The following is a 24121-nucleotide window of genomic DNA, read 5'->3' on the forward strand; positions in this document are numbered from 1 at the left end:
CGTTGGTATTTGGATTCCTTTGCTGAATCATACCCAAGAAAATTATATCAACCCTTAGAAGAGGGCATAGTGTGACCCATGAGTGATTCAAGTGTAGCTCTTGTATTGGAGCTAATTTGCATGATTAATCATGGTGTCCTACTTAGCAGCCTCGTTTTGCTCAAATTGCTAAGGGCTGTGGAATCTGACTTTACTAGGTTAGACCACTGGCACATTGTAGCCAGCTGCAGTGCTGGGACTTTCAGGGAGCTGCTTCTTGCCCCCATTGGGGAACTGCCCTAGAGCAGGCATGTGCTGCGTGTCTTGTGGTGGTCGGCCTTATGGCATTTTGGGGATGTGACCCGAGTACCAAAATAATTAGCAGTCCCTGGCTTTAGACGGGCAACATGGTCAGATACATGTTGAGTTTTGAGCAGTGAAGTTGTATTTTCCTTTATCGTATTTTGTGCCATGATTTCTTTCCCCATTCTGTATTAGGTTCCTACTAAGCTAAAAGAGGCATTGAAAACTTCCAAAGAATGCATAGAAAAAAGATTAACAGAAGAACAGAAATTGGTAACTACTGTATTTCTTTATTGTATTCCCTACAGACATTGTTTCCTCTTATCACATTTAAATGGTGAAAGTGAGCTTTTACTCTGTGATTTTGAGCAATAAAGGTTTTCATCAACAGATTTGCTTTCCCAAAAATACAGTGTTGAGGAGCTTTAGAACAGCTGATGAATGTATGGCATTATACTGTTTTAAGTGGTGCAGCTTCACAGTGACTCCTAAGTTAAAGGATCGTTTTAACTGCAGTGTGAGGCTCCATACTCCACCAGCAACAGTAAAGATTAGAGTTAAACATGAAAAAAGAAAACTAAATGTGCAAAGTGACTACAGTGTTTTTTCTTGCAAGCCAAGCATATGCCTTGTCTGAGAATATTTGAGATCTTAACGTTGTCTTTTTTTGTTTTCCTTTAATTCTGAAGATTCACCAGCACAGAAGACTGACAAGAGCTCAGTCTCATCATGGTTCTGAAGAAGAAAAAAAGAAAAGGAAGATCTTAGCAAGAAAGGTAATCAGTCTTTAAATAGGTTTCTCACACAGAAAGTTATTGAATGTGTAGCATGAACAACCACAGGTGTGCTGCTGTATTCTGTTTTGTGCTTTTCTGTACTACTTCCTTATTTGAAGTGATAACTCTTCCTAAATGGTAGCTGACTTGTATATTGGTTTAACCTGTTGGAGGTTACTTAATGAAAACAGGCTTAGTTAATACCTAATACACAGCCTGTGCTGCTGCTGCTTGCTGCCCAGTGAAGGTCTTGGAGCCTTTTTTTGTGCTTCTATAGCACACTGTGTTTCTGATCCTTTTTAGTGGGTCAGTTTTCTGCATTTGCCTTGCTGTCAGGGGGTACTGAAGTTGTCCTTTTTGCTTGCCTGGAGGTATTTGAGCACATTACTGCCACATGTTGGATGCAGGGAGAGCACTGTTGAGCATTGATAAACCTTGTGTGATACAGCAGATGGCTGTTACAAATCTGTGTGTCAGCTCAGTCGTCATCAAGGAAAGAGGTTATTCATTTGCACCTTCTGTTTCTTTTGCTTTGTTTAAAGAAGTCAAAACGCTCCGCCTATGAAAGTGGGGAAGAACACTCAGCAAAATACAGCAACTCAAATAACTCAGGTAACTACAGAGAGAAGAGTTTGCTTCTACACAGCTATGACAGTTTTTTTGTTGTTCCTATAATATTCTGGCTTAAAAGATCCAGGGTCACCATCAGTTTACATGGTAATATTGGACTACCAAAGCCTGATAACACTGTTCTGGGTATTTAATAATAGATAAATTGAGGGCTTAAAAGTGCCAACAGTTTTAGTTTTTCAGCTACCTAATATAAAACAGTGTGTCCTCTCTTCTGTGCTCCATTCCTCAAAAAAAAAAAAAAAAAATCAGTCTCTTCAATCTGTTTGACATTTGAATGGCATAATAATACCATTGATTATTTGGGCCATTCAATGATGCAGCCTTCAGAGAGAAACTCTAGGGTGATCTGTATTCTGTAGTAAGGTATTAAGATGAATGAAAAAAATATCTTTTCAATTGCTGCTTCAGTGTCAATTTCTAAAACAACAAAGCATTTGACAGGTCCTGTAGTTAAAAGGAATGGTCTGTACTAATGAAAAGTTTGACAGAGTTATCTTGCATGGTTAAAAGACATGCTGTCTGAAAGCAGCCTATTGTGGAATTGTCAGATATCAGAATAACTTGTGGAGTACAGCAACTGACTAAAAATCATCTCTTAGAAGGAGAAATGGGGTGCCATCCATGCAGTGGCACAACTCTTAAGGAAAACAGAATTTGGACGCTGAAATCCAACAGCCTAAGCAACAGAAAAGAAGGGTTTCCCATTGAGGAGTACTGTTGAGTGTGCTTCTAATGTGTTTGGACCTTCTCTGTGATACTGTGTGCCATAAAGCCTCTCTGTTCAGATTGGGTCGGAATGACAATATCCGTATGAATGGGAATTTTTCCCAAGTTTTCAGTGGAAGCAGGATTGAATCATCAGTCAATAAAGCTGGCCTGTTTTCAACAATCTGTCTTGTCTGACTGTGTTGAATTTTATATCACAGCTTTAGTTACTAGACTGTTGTTTTATTTAGCAGGCTCTGGGGCGAGTTCCCCATTAACATCTCCATCATCCCCCACTCCGCCCTCTACAGCAGGTAAGCTCAAGAGTCATTACAGTGTCTTTTTCTTTGCGTGTTTTTTTTTTTTTAAACCTCCCTAACTGTATTATTTCCAAAGATGATTATGGGATGATGGCCTACAAGGATGGAACACAGGAGATGGCATTTATCTTGTATCAGCCTGAGGGTGGGCATTTGCTCTCTTTTGAGGGCCATAGAGAACTTCTTAATGCAGTTTCTTTTTGTTTAATAACCTTTTCTTGTGGTATACCTGTGTGATTTACCCATAGAGTATAAGTGTTTGTTTCAAAATCTCTATTAGTCTAGTCTTACCAGTATTGCTACCTTCCAGACATTTTCTGGCTTTCATGTTGCAATATACATTTGTTCTGATGTTAATGGCCAGGGGACTCTGAAATATTGTTTGTTGATCCCTTGTTTTTGTGTATTGTCTGTTTACACCTGTACTGCTGTGTTGTAATTTCAGAGGTTTTGTGTCTGACAAATTGAGTGGCTTAGGCTGCATAAATCTCTTCTGCGCTAGCCCACTGGTAACACCAGTAGAGCTGCTTATGCAGACAAACAAATCAGAAACTGATTTGGGTCAAAAATAAGCACTTTATTTTTGGCCAGTTCCCTCTTCCAATTTGCTAGGTAGCTGTGCAGACAGTTTTGCTAATGTTTAGGACAGGTGGTGGGATGTGGTGCAGAATCTGCTTGAGTGGGCATTGCCAGAAATAGAAATACTTGTGAAAGTTTGATTGCAAATCTGAATATTGAGCTACAGTTGACGGGTTTCAGTCAGAAAGGCTAGAAAAGCAGCACTGGCAAACATTAACAGCAAAAGATGTTAATGGAATATATATCTGGAAGGGAAGTTGTCTGTTATGACAACTCGTGCTATAGAATTCCTACTCACAGGAGCTTTCTGTAGAGTACAACTTGTTAACCAAAGTGAGGAAATCAACTTTGCTGTGGGTGGTCTTTCAAAGGATGCTACAGCTTGTGAGTTTGAGTTTAAACCATTTGTGCTGAAATTCAAATTAGTCACTTCTCCTTCAAGTTGAGAGCATGTTGAAGTGTATGTTTTCTGAACTAACTTCTTCCAGTTACTCTAAACAAGTTAATTGCAGTTATTGTGTTGCACAATAACAGCTCTGTTCCCTGGATGCATTGACTCCTAGCTGGAGGGTTTATTTCAAGGTCTGTACGCTTTAAAAAGGAAGTAGCTGAAAACGCAAAAGACAATCTCATGCCTTCAAAAGGGGATTTAGAAAACATCATTTTTCTTTCTGAAATAAAAGTACCTTTTACTTGTATTTTGGCTTTCAAGTGTGTTGGAACTTGACTGCAAGCTCTTTCAAGTTTTGAGCATGTGGTGCAGGTTTGTGTGTAGACATGGCTCAAATGGCTAAAAACGGCTCATGTTTTGGCCCAAAAACTTGGCTTTGATGTTCCCACCCTTTCACAGTATTGGTGGTTGTCCTGCTGGCAGTGTGCACTTGGAGACTTTTAGTGATCTGCCCCATGCCTGACATGGTGCACAGTGCCTGACCTGCATTCAAATCAGGCAGTGCTTTAGTGGGCTGATGGTATCGATGCATTTGATTTGGCGTAAAGACAAGTGTCACCATTTCAGGAATGCTTTCGTTAGTAGAATTTATAGAAGAAACTTCAGATACTAGCTCCAAGAGAAAGGTAGTATGTTTGATTTTTTCACCAGCAGCATTGTCCTTGTAGCTGTTCTGCGCAACTGTGCTGTTCATGACCTGTTGCAAGACTCACTGGCCCCATGGTAGGACTTTTTTTTGTGACAGTTCATGCATCTGTAGCTTCTTTCTCTTTTTTTTCCTGTTTCTTTAAGGATATTTACCTCTAAACCAAAATTGCTTGTGGATATCAGTGTGGTGAGATGACCCTCAAAAGGGGAATGAGGCTTTTAGTCTGTCTTCCTGGTTTGGTTGTGGTGTGTTAGTATCATGGCATGTTAAAGCGTCTTGCTGATATAGTGCCAAACCAAAAAGAAGGCTGATAGGGAAAAGTGTATCCAACAGAAGCTTCTGCCCTTGTGGCCTGTAACCATCCCCGTCAATGTAGTTTGTGGGTATGTACAGAGCCAGAAACACTGACCAAAGGTAAATGGGCTCCAGGCTGCCATGCCCCGGGGAAGGAACCTCTTTCAGGGGGTTTCTTGCACGTTGAGATGTGCTTCCTCTCTGAACAAAGTGTGAGACTTCGCTTGCAGTGGAGTGCTTGGTATAGTCAATGCAAAACGTACTAGGAATGAAAATGATCGCAGCTAGTCAATGCAGATCATACTATGAATGAAAATGAGTGCAGCTACGATGACTGCAGCTGTAGGATTGAATATGTTACTTGCTTTGAGGGGAGAGGTGTCTAGAAGAGACCTGGATTCCCATGGGAGTTTCTCGCTAACTAGAATGTTTGTTTTGGGCCAGTTTTGTTGCAGATACCTGGATAACTACCATCTTTGAAATGCATTGTTTAGATCAGTGAGCCTAACGTAACTTCTGTGTTTCTGACATTCTCTCTTGAATGTTAGTTTTTTTTCCCCTCTACTTGCACACTTTTGTCTACTTTGCTTCCTTGAAAATCTATTACTTTTCTTTGTGGCTAGGATCAGAAGGGATGTAGAACACTGTGGTATGGGTTATTTAAAACTTCACTACGTTTCCTCTAAATCCAGTAAGCCCATAACATTCCCGCAAGCTCTCTTACAATAGAAGTTTGGAGGGTGCCATTTTGGCCAACCCCTTCTAAGTGATATCAATAAATAGTATTGCTGCCCTGTGCTTCCCTGTGAGAATAAAGTGAGAGAGTTGTACTGTACTTTAGCTTTTTCTGTGCCAGTTGTTCTGAATCCTTCAGTACAACATATGTTTCCTGAAGAGCCGTATGGTGCATCTTTTCTGCTCTTCAGCTGTCTATAAGACCATTTTAATGCTTTAGCAAGCGCTGTTCTTGAGTGTTTGATCCATGCAGCGTAAGTCATCTTCTGTGGCTAATATTCCTTCAGATTTGCTAAGTATCTCTCAACGCACTTTAATACTGTAAAGCTTGAATTATAGCATGTGCAATTGAAAGTATGTGTGTTGCATTTGTACATCAGGTATAATAATCCTTTATAGCCTGGAAAATGGTGGTTCATTGTTCAGAATTCACAGCACTGTATACGTAATACGAAAAAAATCAATCTGCTATCCCCACATATTTTTGAGAATGAGAATGTATTGATTTTTGTACTAACTTTTCAGCTAACACTATCTGTTTTTCTTACTTTGACACGAGATCTGGATGATTAACTTGTGTCCTCTCTCTTTCTCTGCTGTCTTCAATAGAGCATGCATCATTTTGAACGTGAATTTTCGGAAAAGTAAGCTAATGCTGATTTATCTCTTTAAAGATGCTCTGTTTCTGTATGGGAAAGTTGAATGCAAATCTTAAACTTGCTTAGTATTGGGAGGGAATAGAAGAAAAAGATCGGAACATTCTTATGGATTATTTTAATGAAATACAGCATCTTTAAAAACTATCACTAAAATGATTTTCTTTGCATCCCATTCTCAGCAAATTTTTAATGCTATTTGCACAATTACTGTCACTTTAAATTCATAATTAAGTTTTTGTTTCAATTCAGGCATCAAGTTTACAGCATCTGATTTACTTCCTATTCCTTTTAACACACTCTCTTAACAAAAATGTCCCTGTAAAAAAACCCTTGGTAAGTTCTTGTTTGAGTGTTTTATTCTTATAACTGTGTAAATGAGTAAATATGTGTTTGCAGGCAACTCCTTCCAACATATGTATTAGAAAGGGCTAGTGATAATTGAGCACTTGTCTGAAATATTTTTCCTGGTAAATATGGGAAAATACTTCATTGTTGGGCAGAACAATTTTATCAGTAGATGTAGCTGTGTGCAAGTACACTGGAGTGAACTAAGATTTCCTTTGCACCACTGATGTCCAGAAGGGCAGTGTGACTGATTGAAATGAATGGATTTGAAGGATTTTCGTAATCACACTCTTCATTAACAGGTTCAATATGTAATGGTCACAGCTAGTCAGATACCATCTTAAAACCTGCGTGGTTTTGTGTTTTAAGGCAGAGGTAGGGTGTAAGATCTCGTAAGAGTTTATTTCAACTGTGTGATGTTGTAAGTATTTCAAGAATATTTAGTCCTGAGGAACTTAACGCACTTCCAGGAAGAAAGGTGGCCTCTCCCTCTACTTGCCTCTCCTTTATGACACCATTCTAAAATAACCAGACCAAAATTCGAAGGTAACGCATGGAAACTTGGCCTAATAATTCCTATATATTGGCTTTTTACCTTTGTCAAATGTGTACCTTCTTTTGCTGAATATATTACTATTTGTATTCCAGAGTCCTTGCCACTGATCTCATGATCGTTCCCTATTGTGTCTTGTACAACTACTTGCATAACCTCTTCGATCTCATCTTGCTGTTCCAGTTAAAAATCTTGTCTTTGTTCTCTACAACTCTTGCATCTCTTTCATAGAATCATAGTTTAGGTTGGAAAAGACCTCTAAGAGCAGCTGGTCCAACCTTTAACCGAGGCCATCTCCTTTGTGACGAGCTGTTCTTGGCTCTTTCACAGCTGTTAATCTGATCCCAAGTTTGATGCTAGCGTTGGGACGCCAGTCCTTTGTGTTCAACCTCGAAAGTGATTACTTTAACTGTTCTTGGTCTTGTTCTTCCTGTGGCAAATTGTCAAGTTTTGCTTTGCTGTGCTATGCTGTCAGTCTGTATACGGAGACATGAGAAACAGGACACTAGCCTAGGGGATGATTTTCCAGTGTTTCTAAAAACAAATTGACTTACATCTTTGGCTACTGTAAAAACACAGGTTTGGATATTTAGATGACCTCAAGGCATCAATACGCAATTTGCTATTTCGGTTCATGCTAACATTGTGCAATGTTCTGATTACTTAAGAGAGTAGTTGATCCACATGCAACGGGCATGTTAAATTATTCTAGTTGATCTCTGGTATTTCTACTAAGACTTGAATATTACTTCTGAAAGGGAGGAGTGTGAAAACAAGAGCCCGATACAGACTTCCCTTTTCTTGTCACAGAGGAGGGTTTTCATGCCAATGAGAATTTCTTCTGTGAGTCTGAAGTGCTATAATCCTAGCTTGTATTAATGTTCATTGGCAAAATAGAATGCTTTGTGTAAATACTCTTTATTTTGAGCTTGGTACCATATGGTAAAAGTCTCTCTTAAAGACTGGTACAAATTGAAAATGAAGGAGCTTTGAGTTATGATTTTCATCTAATACAACTCCTTTATTTTATTACAGCAGCTTCTTTTTTTTTTTTTTTTTTTTTTTTTTTTTTACTATTGCCTGTTAGTCTGAGAGCAAGCATTAGTGAGAAACTGAGAGGGAAGCAGAGCCCAGAGAGCATCTTGACACCTTTTTTTGCTTTCTGTGGCTGCGCTTTATCCTTTTGAGTACTTCTTGAATCCATGTCACACAATTTCTATTAACTTCTTGGTATTTATTTACTTCACAGCAAGCGTTCCTACTTCAGAAACCATAATCTCTTCTTTGGCCTCAGGTTGTTTGCTCTTTTGTCCAAAAGTATCATAGTTCTTGCCACTTACTGGTATATTCCTCTTTGCAGGTTAGTTACCAAAACCAAGTGTTGGGCTATAGATGTCATTTGTCTCTCTAGCCATATTTTGGAGTAACTCACGAACTAGACGATGGAGTTAAAGTTCATCATTCAGTAATACTAAAATCTTAAGTCGTATGCCACTCCTCATTCCAGAATATAAGAGAAGACAGGCCCATCATTCCCATACGGCTTGGGATGTGCTGCAAATGCCACCTTCACGTGGTTGTCTTGTGGAACACCACAGGGTCACCTCTGGCCTTTGCTCTTACTCCTGCCGTTTATCTTTGATTACTTGTGTAGAAATCACGGTGTAATGTGCAGCAGCTGAGTTGCACAAGAGCAGGGGGTTCAGGAGAGCAGCTTGGGGCAAGTCAGGCCATCTGCTTGGATCTGAGCTGCCAGGATCCTCACTGATGGGTTAGATGCCTGCATGCAGAGCTCTGGTCTTTGGCGTCCCAGCCCTCTCCCTGTAAGTTGTCAGGACACGGAGCTTGAAGCACGATGAGACAACACGAGAGGGATGTGACTGGGGTCAAAAGCAAGGGCCAGACTGCAAGGTGGGGGTACAGGCAGAAGGCAAGTGATGTGAGTGGCAGATTGTTGTGATTCATTTGGCCTCTGAAACAAGCATTTGCTTGTTTCTCCATGGTTGGATGGTCTGACAGTGAAAGTGTAAAACATTTTCATAGAACCTCTATCTGCAGTTAGTCATCTAAAAATGAAATATAACCTGACCAGTCATCACAAATACTACAGCAATGTGGTCCACGTGTGTAACGTTAGTCATGTAAATATGAAGGTAGTAAGATTTGCTCCCAGTATTTGGTACTGTTTGTAGACCCAAAGAGCAAACTACTTCACTGGGGACAAACAATAGAAACTGAGCCTGGGGAGCCCTGTTAATTATCTCTGTTTCCCTCAGTGCAAGATCACATTTGAGTCATGTTTTGCATCCTTGAGTACTGAGGCACTTCAGGCTTCTTTTCAGAGGTGTCTCAGGTGAGATGACTCACCTGCAGATAGAGGGATTTGATCACTTTGGCATTTTTCACCCGTTCTGTTCTTCACACTGCACTTGCTTTCAAGGGATGACGTGACTAGTGCAGGACTGACCTAGTCTGGCTACACAGCCACAGCGCTCTGCGGCAGGACCTCCTTGGCATACTCAAATGACATCTTCTCTCCTCAACTCAACAGGAGCATCGTCGATACCCCCAGCACCGCCACCGCCGCCCCTGCCACCAGCAGCTCCTCCTCTAAGTACAGAGGTGCCAATGCAGCCGAGCCCTCAGCCCGCCGTCAGTGCAAGCAGAGGAGCTTTACTCAGCTCCATTCAAAACTTTCAGAAAGGAACTCTGAAGAAAACACAGACATGTGACTACAGTGCTCCCAGGATCAGCTGAGGCTACCGGTTACACCAGGATTGAATTCCCCTTCCCCTTCCTGTGCTGTCTCGGAACAAGGCCCTTCTCTGTGGCGACACTCACCAGCATAGAGCGGCTAACCACACTGTAGCTCTGTTTTACCCCTCTTTCAGCTTTCCTTGAGCAGCAGCACTACACTGTGGATTGCATTGCCATGCTAAGTACTCCATTCTTTATTTGGTTTTAAGAACTTTTTTCTCTAGCTACACTATCAGGGCTGTATAGCTGAATAAAAATTTGAAAATAGGAACGTCCACAATCCAGGTGAATTAAAGCATTTTTTTTTCTAGTTCTGTTTCCCCACTTTTCTTTTCAAATTACAGGAATCTAGTTTTAGTCTGCTGTAAGATTTTTCAGTACTATTCATATAACTGTAACTCATCTAACTCTTGCTGCATTGAATCAACAGGTTTTGTTTTAGGTAATCCAAAAAAATAAAACCAACCCACCAAACCACCCTTTAAAGTGTACTGCACAGGTGAGGGAACTGGAGAATTAAATCTTATTCCCACCCTATTTGTTGGTGGAGTAAAAAATGCTGTCTCAAATTTGTTTAAATAGACATCCTACCTGCAACTCTAAAGGAAACTTTTTTTAAGTAAGGAAACAGTTGAAATGGGAGTTAATAGGGCACCGGGATATTATTCATGATTTAGTTAAATGGGACTTCAAGTTAATTTTACAGCGTAAACTTTATTGAAAGATCCTTTTTGATTTGACTAAAACCTTAAATTGCACTTTAAAGGATTATAGATAATCCATTTTTTAAATTCAGATACATCAGTGTTTGTTACTATGCAGAGAATGTCTGTACAAAGTTTCATGTAACCTGTGATATTCAGTCATTTTTATTAAAATGTTAATGGAATTCCTCCTGCAGTGTGGTGGTGGATGTATTCTGGTAGAATTTTGCTTGCAAGTCAGACTTCTAAGAGCCTAATAGCACTTCTGCTACCGGGAAATACCCTGAGAGGTATTCCTGGCTTGTAACTGAAATAGGACCTAAGCTCTCCCGTCTGCTTAAGAGAGGTAAGTATCTCCTCTCCAACAGCTCAGGGGAAAGGCAGCTTTTCCTGACTATAGAGCAAGCCATGCTGCAGACTGCTACAGGCAATGCTTACTCTCTTATCAGGACAGTAACAGGAGCTGCTGACCAAAACCTACCTGTCAGGAATAGCCCCTTAGCTAAACCCCGGTATGTGGTTGCAGCTTAAGCAGTTTAAAGCTACCACAACTCTTTCCCAGCTCTTTAGACACAATCTGTGCAACTACTACTTTTGAATAAATAGTTTATTACCCAACTCTGAATAAAATACCTTTTTTCCCCCCCCATGTAAGAACTATTGTTTGAGCATTCCCTTGTTAGTCCCTCCGGCAAGTTTAAAAAAAAACTACATAAAAGCAAAAAAATATGAGTGTTTTATCGCTGTACGTGGCAGCTAGTAAAGAAGATGTATGTGACAGCTACTAAAGAATAAATAGATAGTATTTCCCCTTGCATACCGAAGAGGATCAGGATCTTTATTTAAGCTTGCGTGCAGAAGCTTTTCTGTGTAATGAAAGAATACTTTCCAAACTAAGCACATTAGTTCTCTCTTAACCCATACCACAGGCCACTTTGTACAGATAGTTGCACTTGCTGAAAGCAAGGCTTTGCTCAACTCCAGTTTGATTCTTCACCATCAATAAGCCTTGCAAATAGCTCCTAGAGAGCTGTGCAGCGTTCCAGGACTAAATTCAGGGCAAATTCCTCTTTTACTACCCTTTTGCACTCATCCACCATCACAGTCAGTTAAACCCAGGTAGTCTAATAATTACAAGCCAAGCAGAAATTCAAGTGCTTTTTTTCTTCCCTGTGAATTTTGAATACATAGAGAGATCCTAACCCACCTGTACAGCTGAAGTACAAGCTGACTAACAGACAAGCATTACCACATTGTTGCTTATATCACGTGTGGCTTAGAGGGTAACCCTGTTACACGTAGCCATATAAATATTCTGGGAGATCACTGTACTTTACTGTACAAAAGAATGTAGCTATACAACAAAGTTATGCATACAACTTGCCTTACACCATTAATGCTTTTTAAAGCAGGACTTTAAAACATGTATTTACAACTCAGATATTCAAAGTTTTCTTCACTGCAAATATTATGTCCTTCACTTGAGGTATGCAGTTATCTTCTAAAATTTTTGCATAAGGCATAGGAACGTCTGCACCGGTAACACGCACAGCTGGAGCATCCAAGTAGTTAAAGGCAGATCCTGAAACAGAAGACAGGTGTCAGATTGCTGCACACTATGGTTTTCTGTTAATTCAGCGTTTAAGTCTTAATATACTTTCAACAGTTTTCTTCCTGTAGTTCCAGAGATAGCTGTTCCTGCTTGTTTATCAGCATGCACTACGGTTTAGACAAAAAGTTACCATCCTGCTTCTCACAGTCAGGCTCCTAGGATAAGGTTTACACCAGAAAGCCAGCTGAACTGACCATGTGAACATCATTAGAGCAAGACAGCAACACTTAAGCTCCGACTAAGTTTCTCTTCATCTGCCTTTATCACAAAGTCATCAGAATTTAGACAAGGAAATGAGATCAACTTGCGTATTGCAAATCTCAGTACCTTCCATGATCCTGGCACAGATTTCAGCTCCTACTCCAAACTGTGGCCAACCTCCTTCTACAGTTACAAGGTGGTTTGTCTTTATAACGCTGGCTTCCACCGTTTCGATATCCATTGGTCTAATGGTGCGCAGATTTACCACCTGAAAGAGGCACTGAGTCAGTTTTGTTATATCTAAGCATGTCATTTACTACCGTTTGGGTACGCTGTCCTCTAGCACTTTGATCTAGTCTGACTTTGAGGATAAGACTTAAAGTTAGTAATTTCATTAACTTTATCCTAACAGACGCTGCAGAACAGTTTTGGCGGCGCCTGGAAAGTGTCAGGCAGATGAGTCTTGCTATAAATAGATACAACCACGCTGATAGGGTAACATCATTGTTCTGCTTATATAGAGAGACCAATCTGAACATCTTTAGTAGTTCTGCCTTAATTTTGCGCTGAAAACATCAAATGCAGAAACATGTAACACGCACGCTTAGCTTGTTGATTGCTAAGGCACTTAAGATATAAGAAGCTTGTAGTTTATAAACTGACATTTTGCAGAGCCTGAACAAGGACACTGCCTGCCTTTTTGTCATAGTCCAGGGAAAGGGAGAAGCAACAGAAACGCCACGCACCTCACATTCTACACCTTCTTTGGCCAGTACAGCAGCTGCTTCCAAACAGTGTCCAACAGGTCTTGAGTGTGACACTAATGTAACGTGAGTTCCTAGAAAAGAGTGTTAAAAAAGCAAATAAAGACAAAGCTTTTCTCTAAGCCCTAGATTCTTTTCAAGGTAGCATTAGTATTCTCTTGTAAATTTAAGTCCCTTTCATTTAGTTAAAAGGTTAAGTGTTCCACACCCGTGCTTAGCATGGAGAGTGGTAGTAGGACTATGAAGACACAAACGTTATCTTTTAATTCAGAGATCAGATATTTAATAGCTTTTATATTTTCCCTTTTGAGCATTTGTATCATTCAGTGGTAAATTATGAACAAAGAGGCTGAAATGCTACAGCGATCTTATTCATTTTTGAAAAAAAAAAAAACTAAAAGGTGAAGAAAAAAAGTTTCCGTGCCCATCACCTACACTATCCCTATAGTAAAGAACAAATCTTTTAGAAAGGTGCTGCTTGAAATGAGATACAGGGAATCAGGTAATTTTTCTTTATACAGGGAACAGCACAATTAAGTATACTACAGTACAAATAGCATTGATATTTGAAACACTTTCCTGCATCCCATGACAGGAGTGTCTCTCAATAGCTGAATTTTAAAAACAAACAAAGAAACAAACAAACAACAGTCCCCAGGCAGTTCACTTAGTAAGGATACATAAACCATGTTCTTGGCTTACCTTCCCTTTCTATTTTGGCTTTTCCAATTGGAACAACAAAATCCTTTGACTGTGCCTGTTCAGACATTTCAAAGGGAACACCATACAGCAATTCGTTTTCCAGCATCACAACTAGAACAAAACATATTTGGATTAACTTGTACTTCTACAAGAAGAGGACTGTGCTTATGAGGAACTGTATTGCAGCAGACTGGCTCAAGATACTAACTCTGTCCAGGCAACAAAGACTTCAGTACATTTGCAGAAGCAATAATAATAATAATAACAACAACAACAACAGTCTACTCATTGCTACTGAATCATTTTTAAAATTGTCTAAAGTTTATCTTAAACATGATAAGGTATCTAGCTTTTGGTACATGACAGTGATAGGTCTTCACGCAAGAGTTAAAGAGCTTCGTATGTTTCTTCCTTAAAAAACAAACAACAAAAACTGACAAAATATGAGCTGGGAAGCATATGCTGATAAAGGTAACCGACTTACAAAGCCTTTGTTTTTAAAACGGTAGACTGTAAAATTTGAGTCTGTACACTCAGCTCCACAAACTAGATCAAAGAAAATGGGAAAGGTCATGATGAAGAACTTTCCGTAGAATTTCTAGTTTCAGAAATGTTTTAAATTTTGCACATGTACTTGTGAGAAATAAAAACAAAAGTTACCCCACTTTTGGTTAATGAGATTCTGAATTTATCATCTGAAAAGTGTATATAATCAGACACTGCATGTAGGAACTCTTCCTGACTCATCTCCCTCATTTTTAACTCCTTTACGATAGGTCCATAAACACATCTTCTAAGCTTTCAGATTGGTACCAAACTACCATTAAGGATAGAACTGGCAACAGCACAAAATCAGAGGCTACTGCTAGCAAGCCAAATGACCACTAGTATCAGCATCAATAGACCTGAGGTGTTTTTAGGTTGAAAAAGATATATATATATATATATATATATATATACACATATTTTTTTTTTTCAAAATGAGGCAGAACGACTGCTAGATACCACCGTGATCTGCGTTCACCTGGATTATCGTCCCGGATTGCCGCTTTCAGCAGACCTTTGGCATCTTCTGAGCTCCAAGGACTAACAACTTTGAGTCCCGGGCAGTGCCCGTACCACGCCGCGAAGCACTGCGAGTGCTGGGCAGCCACGCCAGCAGACGCCCCGTTGGGGCCCCGGAAGACGATGGGCACGGGGATGGACCCCGCGGACATGTAGCACGTCTTGGCAGCCGAGTTGATGACCTGATCGATTGCTTGCATGGAGAAGTTGAACGTCATGAACTCGCACACTGGTCTCAACCCTGCCTATGGAAGTCAGATGAGAGGTTGGTAAGTTAACAAAAAGCGGTTTATTTTACGGTGTAAATAAGAAGGAATGTGAGTTTACAGACCATGGCGGCGCCAACGGCGATTCCCGTGAAGCCCATCTGCAAAGAAACAAACGGCAGGTAAGCACTGGGGGGGGCTGAGCCGACCTCCTAGGTGTGAAACGGGCGAAGCCGTACCTCGGATATGGGGGTGTCGATGATCCTCTTGTCCCCGTACTTCTTCCACAGCCCCCTGGAGATCTGCGGGGCAGCAAAGCGCCGTCAGCCCCCGCGGCTGGGCCCCCCCCCCGGCCCCGTAACGGCGGCCGCTCACCTTGTAGGCACCGTCGTACTGGGCCACCTCCTCCCCCAGCAGGAAAACGCGCTCGTCCCGCTCCAGCTCCTCGTCCAGCGCCTGGTTCAGCGCGTCCCTCACCGTCACCTGCGGGGCGGCACCGACCGGGGGGCGCCGCGCTCGTACCGCTCCCGGAGCACCGGCACAACCCCCCCACCCCCCCGCCAGCCCTTCCCCGGGGCTCCCCCTCAGGGGACGCTGCCCCTTACCTGTATGGCGGCGGCGGCGGAGAGGCGGAGGCCGCGGCGGGGCTGCTGCAGCAGGCGCCGTGCGGCGGGGCCGTGCTGCGGGAGGCGGCAGCCGAGGGGCGCCAGGAGCCGCAGCGCCCGGCCCGCCGCCATCTTGGCCGTGTCCTCTGCGGGGCGGCGGGAGCAGCGCGGCCCCGCGCCCACCTCTCGCGAGACCTCCCCTCGCAGGGCCGCCGGGTGAAGGGAGGCGGCGCCCCGCCCTCACCCGACCGGAGGGGGCGGAGAAATGGGCGGGGCTTGAGGAAACCACGCCCCCTCCCTCCCGCCGCCACGGTCCGCTCCCCCCCGCCCCCGCCCCCGCCCCGCCGCCGCCGCCGCCGCCGCCGCCGCCGCCGCCGCCGCCGGGCCCTGCGCGGAGCCGGGAGCTGCGCCCGTGAGTGCGGGACGGGGCCGGGCCGCGCCGCGGAGCCTTTGGGGGGACCGGGGGGCGCGGGGCTGAGCGCCCCGGGCCGGGGCCGGGTCCCGGTTCGGGCGGGGATGCGGCGGGTGCCCGCTCGGGCCGGGGCGGCCCCGGGGAGCGGGGGGCTGGGGAGAACGGGGGGTGCCGGGGGGGCTCCCGCAGCCCCTCGGGGGGCAGCCCCGGGCCGCTGGGGGCTGCAGGCGGAGCGCGGCGCTCCCGGCACCGGCTGTGCTGAATCACGGCCCCCGGGGGGGTGCTGCCGCCGTGCGCTGCCCCGGTGCAGCCCCGCACCCCCTCGGTGCGCAGCGCCCCCGGCCCCGGGGCGTCCCCGCGGGGCCAGGCCGGCGGGAGGGGGGTGGTGGCGGGGGTCCCCGGGGGGTCGCGGGGCGGGACCGGGACCGGGACCTACCCGGGGTCCCGGGGGGCTCGGGGCTCACGGTGTGGCCATTGGGGGGGCAGCGGTGGTGAAGGCTGAGCGCTGACCTAAGGAGCTCAAGGAGAGCAAGGCTGAGTGAGGCTGCAATAAACCACGGCAGTCACCGTGCCTTGGCGCGGGGAGGGTGAGGGATGCTCCCCCGGTGAAGGCAGCCGCTGTGTTAGCAGAAGTCTCGCTAGCCACTGGCTTAATAACCTGCTGCCTCCGTGCCCAGGGCAGCTCCGTGCTGTATCATCGCGGCTCTGCGCTGCCGGCTGCTCCCCGGCCGTGCAGGGCTGGGGAGGACGGGCACTGCTGGCTCCAGCCCGGTGTTTGGTAGTTCAGGTGGGTCGCTGATAGCGATTTACAGTAAAAACTTGCCTTCAGGTTTGAAGAGAGGCTCAGGAATACAGGGGTTGTCCATTGACAGCGTAGCCGTGCTGGGAGCAGGAGTTGTGTTTTCTCATCTTTGGGGATCCAAATGTCAGTGGCTAGGAGCTCACCAGGTGTGCGAGTAGCTCGAAATACCACGTGTATTTATCCGTATAAATGCACTGCTAGCTTTGTATAGTTCCTGTCAACTTAATATTGATCTTGAAACCTGTAATACCTACAGAGGTTAAACAGTTTGTGTAGATGTTGAACAGTTGGGGTTGTAATTTTGCTACCAAGCTGTCCATTAAAGACCAGTTGTACAAGTAAACCCGTCAGTTCATTTCTTGGAGAAAACTAGCTGAAAAGCATTCGGAGCAGCTCCAAGTGGTACGTGCCTCTTGACTTTTAACTGCTAGGTACGTTTCTCCTCCTTGGTGTAGCTGTGTATGATGGTACAAACGCTATGACTTTCTCCAGGTGCAGCGTGTAGCCTGTGGCCATGACTGAGTGTGATTGATGTCCGTGGTCCCAGCAGTGAAAACGCTTCCCAGTGCTGCTGGCATCCCCCGGGTCCGTCCCAGACGTGTGCGTGTCGGTTCGCAGATGCAGACGTTCAGCTGCCTCTCGTTTGCTTTCTCTGAATCTCAGCTTGCAAAATGGTTGCACGTTAGTAGCTCTGTTCCTGGGAGAAGCCCTGCTGAAGTTAATGGGACTACCTGTTGCAGTAATGTTGCTAGTAAATAGCCTTGTAATCCTCTGAGTCATAAAATATTAAATAAGAGTGAGCGTTTTATGAATGCAGGTATCCAATTTGGTGCATGTACTATAAAACGATGACTTGGGTGCTTTTCTTCGAAGGTACTTGCCTGTCATTGCTAATTTCTAGCTCTGGATGTGCTTGGTGCAGGGCTACGACAGCTCCGATGACCCTGGTAACGCTGCTTGTCTTCTCCCCACTCGCAGAAAAAGCTTGATGAAAGCACGGCTGTAGGTTGACACGATCGATGCGCTCCTGCTCTCACCAAAGAGCGATGCTCTTAAATGGTGTCAGCAGTTTGTCCGGCTGAGGTTCATCCCACACGAGTACTCCTGGCGGTTATTAAAGGCAGGCTGTCCTGGGCTGCATCCATGTGTCGCCTGCTTGTTGCGGTGGGGATGATGTTTCTGCCTGGTGGCTGTGTGCTGTGTGACCCGGACCAGCGCTGGCTGGGGGCCGCCGGTCCTGGGGTGAAGATGGAGTGAGTGTCTGCCCGCCCACACCCGTGCATCGCCACGTTTCGTTCAGGAGGAATTTGGAGCATTGTTGAAAGGCAAATTGTGAATTCCCCACCCTTGTTGTGATGTGGTTTGCTTGTCCTTATCTCAGGTGGTACCCGAACAGCGCTATTTTTGCCTGTGAAGTTGTCTGGAAATGCAGAGCTCCCAGGCTGGCGTGGGGAGCAGCGGGTAGCTGTGGTCACGTTCAGGCATTTTAGGATGGCCTCCTTGTGTCATCGTTTGTGCTGCGTGTTTTGCTCCACGGTGAGCTTTGCCAGGTGGGTCTGTGCATGCCTGGCGATTCTCGATCCTTACAGAAAGGTCGGTGAGACTTCTCATTGCCACTTCTGTGTTGAGGGCTGGGTTTGTTTCAGCTAATTGCTCTCGTAACTTACTTGCTGTGGTGCTACGTAGCAATACTGTGATCAAAGATCAATTCATGATCAGAAAGTTGCCGTCATACAGGCAATTGAATCTGTTTCTTTCACTGAACAGTCATTGATGGGAAAAAAAAAGTCTTGATTCATCTGTACTTGGGACTCAGTGAAGTTCCTGGACGGCTGAATTATTTCATCTTCAAGTGAATGTTTTTCTTGAAAATGAGATACCTAGGCTGGTCTCTCCTATGATTTTAATGCATCTGTACGCTATACTGATGTACATGACCAGGGGAACAGCTATAAGTACGCGTTCCTTAAAGGAGGGGAAAAAAACCCAAACCAGAAACTGGAATGTGAAGGGTCTGGGCTATTGATAAAAGCTAATGAGCTGTACTCGAGTGACAATTCAAAATAGAGAAAACCTGAACGACTTCAAAAAAATAATTACAGACATTGGCAAAAGAGCTCGCATTCCAGGTTTATCTACTGGTGGGGGTGTGTGATTTAGTATACTTTCTTGAGGCATGCTCCATCGCTAATTTGTAAAAATAGGATCCTGGTATGACTTGTTCTGTACCTTAATTCCTTAGTCTTCTGTTGTCTGACCTCATGATTTTCATGCAGTGGTTTTGTGTTTTCTTCTCTTGATATACCTCAGGTGTAGCTGAGGCTGTGCCCGTGCTGCTGCCCCCCAGGCCTGGCCTGTGGAGACCGCTGTGGGCAGGGCAGCGGAGCCCAGAGCAGGTCGCGCCGCGTTGTTCTGTGGAGGATGGCAGAACTTGCCTCGTTTTCTAGGAGTGAGAAGGGCAACGGTTGGGAATTAACCGTGAACCGTTCATTTGTTGAGAATGTAGGGCCCTGTCTCAGCTAAATCCTCCAGCTGCTTTTAGCTGTGTCCGTGCGCTGAAGTTTGCTGGTACCGGGGATGGGAGCAGAAGCCTTGGTAGCTGTGTTGTCTTTAAGATGTAAAAATAAACAAAACTGCAAAGCTGCACCCTACTTAAAACAGGCTGACCTAAATTTTCAGCAGTTCTAGCAGAGACGTAGATTCTGGGTAGGGAATTTAGGCTTACTGACAGCTGGCTTCTCTACCGGCGTGTCCCTTGGCGTGGTCAGCAGGCCACCTTTGGAAAGCCTCCGCTGGTGCCTGGGCTCATTCATGGCCCCTGCCTCGAGCTGCAGGAGCCGGGCTGTGGATTTTTCTTGCCGTGCTTGTGTGGAGAGAGTCCCCTTGTTATGCAAGTCAGCGGTTCAGCATCTTCTGGGAAGTTACAGCGTGAACAACTTCTCAAATTACTTTCGTTGGAGCGTAGTTAAAAGGATGTTTGATGTCCTCTTGCTCGTCCCTAAAGAGATTTCTTTCGAGAGCGTGTGTCTGTGCAGTCCATTCGTGCGCTTTCTTTGTAGATTAATGTTCTTGCTATCAATTGCAGTTCTCAACTATTGAATTATTAATTCTGCAGTGAGAATTTTTTTTCTTGCTGTTCATTCTTTCACGCATGATTTATTCTTCTGCACAGTTTGAAACTGGAGCATGGGAATTTTCACTGGCGTTCATGGATCACGTGCATGACCCCAACGGCAAATAAACAAACATTTTTAATTGGGAAAAGGACACTTGTCTTTCAAAGTGCTCAGTTTTCCAGGTGAAAAGTAGTCCGTTTGTAAATGTAAATTATCCTCAGAGGCACGTTGCGTGTTGTTTAACAAATCTGGGATGGTCAGAACAGCCAGCAGAGTGGCTTTCCGTGTGCTCTGGAGGCAGTCCTGTGCTAGTGTGGAGGGAGACGCAGGGAAAAGCTTGTTTGCAGATTCTGCTTCTAATGTGGCTTTGTAGCTGAATGCTCTCCTGGCAGAGAGCCTGCCTTTGATTAGAAAGCATTCCCCTTGGTTGTTCTTGTAGATACTTAGTCTGCCATGTTTTGTTGTTTGTTTTGTGTTTTTGTGTGTGCTTTCTCCTGCAGGGAGATAATAGGAGGTGAGCTGCATATCCTTTCGACAACCTTCTGTTAAACTTGGAGTACCACGGCTCAAGCAATTGAACAGATGGATAATGGAGACTGGGGATATATGGTAAGTGATCCTGTGTGGATGTGTGTGCAGAGCTGCACGACTGGGCTTTCAAGATCTCGAGGTAGGAATCCTTGCAGATCTGTCTTGTGTAGATCCAGAGTTTCAGTTATGTGAGAAGAAGAACTGCGTGTTAGAGGATCTAACTGGAGTGCTTCCCCTCACATGCTGTTTGTGGGGAGTGCTCCTGTTCGTATGTCCTAGCAAAAATCAGTGAGTACTTAACTGACCATTAAGCTTGTTGTTGCCATTTTCCTAACACACAAAACCTGAAAATAGTTTGTGCTTCTTGCATATAATTTTAAGGACTTCATCATGTTATTTATAAGGAAAAATATTTTTCCTTTAAATCCCGTCCTAAACCAGACAAATGCATCTTATTTTTCTCCTCTTCTCATTCTCTAAACATTCTGCTGCCATGCATATGTCTCTTTTTCTCTGGCTGGCCTCAGTCCTGCTTGTTAGGATTGGTGGCCAGATGGGATTCATGTTCCTTTCTCTCTTGCTTCCTCATGTGCTATCTGGAAGCTGATGCAGACTGGCTTGGTGCTCTGCCCCCTCTTCTATGCAGCATGCTCATTTTCAAATAAACATTTCTTTTGAGAGTTAAAAGCTGGAAGATTTTTTTTTGCTTGTTTTAATGATGCCTTTTAACCAATGCATCAATTACTTTGATTGTGAGCTCTCGGTCTTGGGCCTAAACTTGCACTGTCTTCCTCTTTTGAGGGAGAAAAAGAGGCTTAAGACTTGTTCAGCTCGTTTTTGTTGTTGTTGTTCTTCCTCTTGAACGAGTGACAGATTTTGAAAGTAAGGAGCACTGATGGACCTCATTCAGATTAACGTGTTCTTCAGGAAATGTCTCTGTTTTCACTTCCCCATCTGTAAAATAGGAAAAAAAAACTTGTTGTCCAAATGCAAAACTTAATTCTGTGACAGTACCTCAGTTAAGATTTCTAAAGCATTCTGGAAACGTGCTTTCTGAATGTTAAGTGTGATCCTGTCTAGTTGCCGGCTGTGCCTTGTTGCTGGGTGGCTTGGATTTGCTCAGGTTTGAACACCGCTTAAAGGCTCCAAATGGGAGAAGCGAGATTCTTCCTGGAGCCTGCAGTTCTCAAACAGCATTTGCCGTGTGTGTTGGTGAGGTGATTAAGTCTTCCCGCCGTGGCTTGACAAACTCTGCACTTTCTCTCTTTCTAGATGACTGATCCAGTCACGCTAAATGTGGGTGGACACATGTATACGACATCCCTCACCACTCTAACGAGATATCCTGACTCGATGCTTGGGGCCATGTTCAGGGGAGACTTCCCCACCGCCAGGGACTCTCAGGGCAATTACTTCATTGACAGGGATGGACCACTTTTCCGTTACGTTCTTAACTTTTTAAGGACCTCAGAGCTAACTTTGCCACTGGACTTCAAGGAGTTTGACCTGCTTCGGAAGGAGGCGGACTTCTATCAGATCGAACCGCTCATTCAGTGTCTCAATGACCCCAAGCCTCTGTATCCTGTGGATACCTTCGAGGAGGTGGTGGAGCTGTCCAGCACCCGCAAGCTGTCCAAGTACTCCAACCCGGTGGCTGTAATCATCACGCAGCTCACTATCACCACAAAAGTCCATTCCTTACTGGAGGGCATTTCAAACCACTTCACCAAGTGGAATAAGCATATGATGGACACCAGGGACTGCCAGGTTTCCTTCACTTTTGGGCCTTGTGACTACCACCAAGAAGTGTCGCTCCGAGTCCATCTGATGGAGTACATCACAAAGCAAGGCTTCACGATCAGGAATACCAGAGTTCATCATATGAGCGAGCGTGCCAATGAAAACACAGTGGAGCATAACTGGACTTTCTGTAGACTGGCACGGAAAACAGATGACTGATTCTGACTCCGCAGGAGCCATTTCAGTGATTAGCAACTTAATTGAACAGTAAACCCAAGAGAGCCTGGATTTTGACTAAAGCAACAATGTGGTCTTTTTTTATACGAGTATTTATTGTTTATCATTAAGGACTGGAGGAGTTTCATTCTCTAGCAGCTCTGTCCTTTTGTCCTGTCCAGAAAAAAAAATGCATGTGCCTGTTCAGTCAAGACACCTTTTTGTTTGAAAGAGGGAGTCTGAAGAATTAGTACAATAGGGTATTTTGTGTCATTAACACAATTCTCTGACGCAACTTAAAGTGCTAAAATTACCTCTGTTTAAACGGTTTCTAATCCATCTAATGCTACACCACTGGGAGCAAGAAACAAACAGAATTTAAGAGGCAGATGGGGAAAAGCTGCTATCATGTAGACTAATTTAGTTTTTAAATCAATAAACAGTATTGTAATATTCTGCAAAAACAAATCCCACCCTTTAAAAGTACTTGATAAGTACAGTTTCTTACAGTTATGACAACTGTTTCTTTCTATGCATATAAATCAAGCAACCAAATATTATCTGTAGCCATGGAAATATGATTAGAAATATTTATATTGGATTCTGAGTGCAAAATGTCCCTGTGGTAGAATTCTTATTTTTAATGCCTGGTGCAATATTACTCCCAAGTGTAATGCCTGCCAGTAAGAAGCTAATAAAAATGTGAAATACAGAATACTATTTTGTATTTTGTTTGTCTTCTAGAACTCTAGTGCTTTATAAAACCACCAAAGCATGTTATTTGGTGCTTCAGAGTAGCGCAGATGCTCTGGTAGGGCTCCGTTCTCCTCCATTACTGACATACTTTCTTCCTTTTTATCTTAATCAGTTGATCCAGCTGTCCTCATTACAGAAAAAAAATCTTATGTTTGGAAAACTATGCGCTTTGACCAACAGAAAGATTGCAAGTATTCGTACGGACTACAGGGATGGGGATAGAGGGAACACAGAGACTAAATACTTGCAGCTACTAGCCAGTGTTACCCAATTTCAGTGATTTATCTAATAGTTGTGGATGTCATATATACATGATTCTGTATTTTAACTGAAGTACTGTTTCTGATGCTGTTTGATTCAAGGCAGTCAGTTTCTGTGTTCTTTCGTAATTTCATGTAGTCATTTCTGCTTCTCTTGGGCACTTTGTCACCATTATTTGTAGAATTTCTGGTTACGCTCTAACTTGAATGCTGTTGGGAGTAGAGTTGATGTTTGTTTTGACTGAATGGATCACGTTCTCCTGTGACATTCTTGTCACAAGTGTTTATTACCACGACTGCTTTGATTTCTGGGCTGTGTGGACCATAGCTCTTTGGGGACCTAAAATGGGGGTCTGGAGTTTTGTGGCTGTTGCTGGCTCGTGAAGCCTGGAACCTTGCATCCCAGCTCTCAATCAGGTTTGTCTCAGTGTGTATTCCTCTGTCATGTTTTGTCTTCCCTCTTCATACGTTGTAGGGATTTTGACTTTTGTAGCAAGTGACAGTAAGAGCTTCATTCTTCCAGAGGTGGAAAAGAAAAGCTGAACTGATGAAGCTCAGGAAAAATAGTTGTTTCCTGCCTGCAACATATGGTAAGAAATATCTGCGTTAGCTGTCGCTGAATTATAATCACAAGGTGTTCTTTGCAAAACTTCATTTACGAGCAAGTTAATGATGGGCCCGGAACAACCTG

General features: G+C 43.9%; 3 protein-coding genes across 12 annotated transcripts in view; 2 read left to right on the top strand and 1 right to left on the bottom strand.

Moving 5' to 3' along the window:
* PXK (PX domain containing serine/threonine kinase like) overlaps positions 1 to 10627 on the top strand; it is a 35799-nt gene extending 25172 nt beyond the window's left edge. The window contains exons 14-19 of one of the 8 annotated variants that reach the window (XM_040568275.1): positions 478 to 555; positions 972 to 1058; positions 1601 to 1670; positions 2651 to 2710; positions 6333 to 6416; positions 9533 to 9713. In XM_040568275.1, the coding sequence (XP_040424209.1) occupies positions 478 to 555; positions 972 to 1058; positions 1601 to 1670; positions 2651 to 2710; positions 6333 to 6388 (351 nt within the window). In that variant the 3' untranslated portion in view covers positions 6389 to 6416; positions 9533 to 9713. Of the gene's footprint in view, positions 1 to 477; positions 556 to 971; positions 1059 to 1600; positions 1671 to 2290; positions 2575 to 2647; positions 2711 to 6033; positions 6069 to 6332; positions 6417 to 9532 lie in introns of those variants that run through there. The other 7 variants (XM_040568274.1, XM_040568278.1, XM_040568277.1 and 4 more) reach the window with 7 other exon arrangements.
* PDHB (pyruvate dehydrogenase E1 subunit beta) lies at positions 10437 to 15842 on the bottom strand. Its single transcript, XM_040568285.1, has 9 exons — positions 15598 to 15842; positions 15368 to 15475; positions 15232 to 15294; positions 15118 to 15153; positions 14746 to 15031; positions 13722 to 13832; positions 13002 to 13093; positions 12382 to 12523; positions 10437 to 12024 (listed from the first exon to the last, which is right to left on the bottom strand). Exons 1-9 carry the CDS (start codon positions 15727 to 15729, stop codon positions 11879 to 11881), a joined length of 1116 nt encoding a protein of 371 aa, XP_040424219.1. The 5' UTR covers positions 15730 to 15842; the 3' UTR covers positions 10437 to 11878.
* Positions 15843 to 15911: 69 nt separating this feature from the next.
* KCTD6 (potassium channel tetramerization domain containing 6) lies at positions 15912 to 23968 on the top strand. Of its 3 annotated transcripts, none has more exons than XM_040568298.1 (3): positions 15912 to 16009; positions 20428 to 20536; positions 21731 to 23968. In XM_040568298.1, exons 2-3 carry the CDS (start codon positions 20510 to 20512, stop codon positions 22415 to 22417), a joined length of 714 nt encoding a protein of 237 aa, XP_040424232.1. In that variant the 5' UTR covers positions 15912 to 16009; positions 20428 to 20509; the 3' UTR covers positions 22418 to 23968. The 3 variants fall into 3 exon arrangements, with proteins under 3 accessions (XP_040424232.1, XP_040424233.1, XP_040424231.1); XM_040568299.1 differs by lacking the exon at positions 15912 to 16009 and adding an exon at positions 16476 to 20109; XM_040568297.1 differs by lacking the exon at positions 15912 to 16009 and having other exon boundaries at positions 16476 to 20536.
* The last annotated feature ends 153 nt before the right edge of the window (positions 23969 to 24121 follow it).

This window comes from Cygnus olor, chromosome 10 (genome assembly GCF_009769625.2).
Source record: "Cygnus olor isolate bCygOlo1 chromosome 10, bCygOlo1.pri.v2, whole genome shotgun sequence".
NCBI classification, from domain to species: domain Eukaryota; kingdom Metazoa; phylum Chordata; class Aves; order Anseriformes; family Anatidae; genus Cygnus; species Cygnus olor.